Source organism: Xyrauchen texanus, chromosome 10 (genome assembly GCF_025860055.1).
Source record: "Xyrauchen texanus isolate HMW12.3.18 chromosome 10, RBS_HiC_50CHRs, whole genome shotgun sequence".
NCBI lineage: Eukaryota > Metazoa > Chordata > Actinopteri > Cypriniformes > Catostomidae > Xyrauchen > Xyrauchen texanus.
Genome location: NC_068285.1, coordinates 14,397,834 through 14,400,052, shown reverse-complemented (window position 1 = coordinate 14,400,052; position 2,219 = coordinate 14,397,834). Strand labels below are relative to the sequence as shown.

At 37.7% G+C, this 2,219-nt stretch overlaps 1 protein-coding gene across 1 annotated transcript; it reads right to left on the bottom strand.

Moving 5' to 3' along the window:
• Positions 1–394: 394 nt before the first annotated feature.
• Positions 395–1,957, bottom strand: LOC127650818 (uncharacterized). Its single transcript, XM_052136459.1, has 3 exons — positions 1,951–1,957; positions 1,412–1,752; positions 395–1,247 (listed from the first exon to the last, which is right to left on the bottom strand). Exons 1-3 carry the CDS (start codon positions 1,955–1,957, stop codon positions 936–938), a joined length of 660 nt encoding a protein of 219 aa, XP_051992419.1. The 3' UTR covers positions 395–935.
• Positions 1,958–2,219: the final 262 nt, after the last annotated feature.

The window sequence follows — 2,219 nt, the reverse complement described above, 5'->3', positions numbered from 1 at the left end:
AATATCTGCTAAACCAATATGTCAAATATGTGCAGTGGTGTTCAGATAAAATTAAACCTGATAAAATAAATAATCTCACACTATAATTATAAAGCTTTGGCATACTATAAGATGACTTTTGTCAATAAATAAATGCATTTTGTACATTCCTGTACTTGATGTAGTCCTATCTACAACATTAATACTGTACATTTTAAAAGCAGTAAGGCAATAAGCAAAAACATTTCTTGAACCAAATGACTGCATTTGTTTTTCAACAGTGCACATCTGTAACACTGGACATCCGATCCATACGATAGAGAAACATGTGACACACACAGATCACCTGTTTGAAACGCATCAGTTAAAATATAATACCTCAACACAGTGCCTCAAAAACATGCTGCTGGGCCTCCAATGCAACACCGTAAGCCCTTAAAATATCATCTTTACGTCAAAAAATAAACTTACATTTTTGTCATTTTAAGAGCCATTAGGAAAATAAGGCACTGTGGCAACAGGACGTGCAATTAGTAAAATAACACAAAGTAAAGCAGTAGGAGGTGTGGCTATTAATATTGCTAATGAGACTAATGCTGGTTTGATTTAAATAAGCCACACCTCCCATAGCAGGACTCAAACCCCACATGAGAGCACAATGAACAGACCAAAAAGAAAAACTAATTGTTCACCTCAAAAAACTTGAACAATGAATCCTCCGTAACATCATTAACAGGCTCAAAGTTTAAGAGTTCGTACTTGTTTGCTCATAACATCACAGTATTGCACAATAAGAACTTTGACAGTATAAAGTAAATATTAATAACACAAAATTACCCGCAAACCATTAAAGGGCCATCTTGAATTTGGTCATTAACATTAATTAAATAATAAATAAATTCCAGGAGGCAAACACAGGAAACTACTTTGTGCCCGCCTGCCATAACATGGACCGCTCACTCATAGAGTCTGTTCCAGAGGATTTGTGCTTTCTTTGAAAGTGTGCTGCCTTCCCGCTCCATGACCATTTTCTGCAGTACCTCAATGTGATCCTTCAATTCAGGTGCGTAGTTCAGGTTCAAAGTGTACATTAGTCCAAATAACATCGCAGCAGCTGATGCAAAGTTATCCAAATCTTGTAAGACCATCTGGCCCTCAAGGACAATCCCAACGTCCTCTGGTCTGTCATGGGCATCTCTGTGTTTGAGAACGTAGATTCCCACTGTGGCCTCCTCAATGGATCCTTGGACGAAGGCTTCTTCTGCAGCCTGGAGAACGCACATTTACAAAATTCCATTCAACAGAACACCGGGCACTGCCCTGGGAATATTATACCAAATGTAATTTCAATCATTTAATAATGCAGATATCACGAGAAACATAAACTTGTAAATAAGGAGAATGAGAAAGATGAAGTTTGAAAGTACTGAACCTTTATAATTGTACTCGCCACATACTCTCTCACTAAACTGTCCCGGTCCTTGTTGAGGTACACGCAGAGCCCCTTGATAATACATTCTCGTCCACTATCAACATCATCAACCTGGCTAAGGGTGACAAGCAGAGCAAGTTTTATTTTAAGAATAAAATGTTCCCTAATCAAATGTGTACACCAAAAACAAAATTCTGTCTTGCTTGAGCCATGGGTCCCATGATGGTCTGCAGTCTTCCTCCTATCGGTCCTCCTCGCTTCTGAAATATCTTTAGAAATATGTGAGACAGCACATCTATCTGCGACGGAAATCTGGACTGTAGGGGCATGGTGGAAATGCACTTATATTCGGCATTTATCTGAAATCCAGAGTGATCCCGCATAAAAATACTGTCGATTCTGAAAGGCACACATTCAAAAAGGGTTAAAAACTATTACCAGTAAATTAGTAAATTCAATTTAAAACCGAGAATGTTTTTGTTGTAAAACTTCTCTCGTAATTTTACGATTGTCCTAGTTTTTAATATAATTTATCGAACCCTGCATTTTGTTTTGCTGCTACAACTAGCTTGTTTCCAGTCAGCGTTCATGTAAAACAGATTGAAAATCCTGTCAGCAGGTCCGGCTTATACAAGCTTCCTGTGAAAAAACAATTCAGGAATTTCCAAAAAGATAAACTAGTCAAATGATCAAGTTAAACTTGGGTTATTAGACAAGCCCCAGGTGCTGATAAAAAAACAAAACATCCAAACCAAAATAATTGTAAACAATTCACAATGAGTTTTGACAGTTTCCTCAAAGCCGCCGC

What these genes read in the sequence shown, in the direction of transcription:
- LOC127650818 (XM_052136459.1), bottom strand. An exon ending in TGGCGAGTACAATTATAAAG is followed by an intron (nt 1,248 to 1,411) that starts GTTCAGTACTTT and finishes TGCGTTCTCCAG; the next exon opens with GCTGCAGAAGAAGCCTTCGT.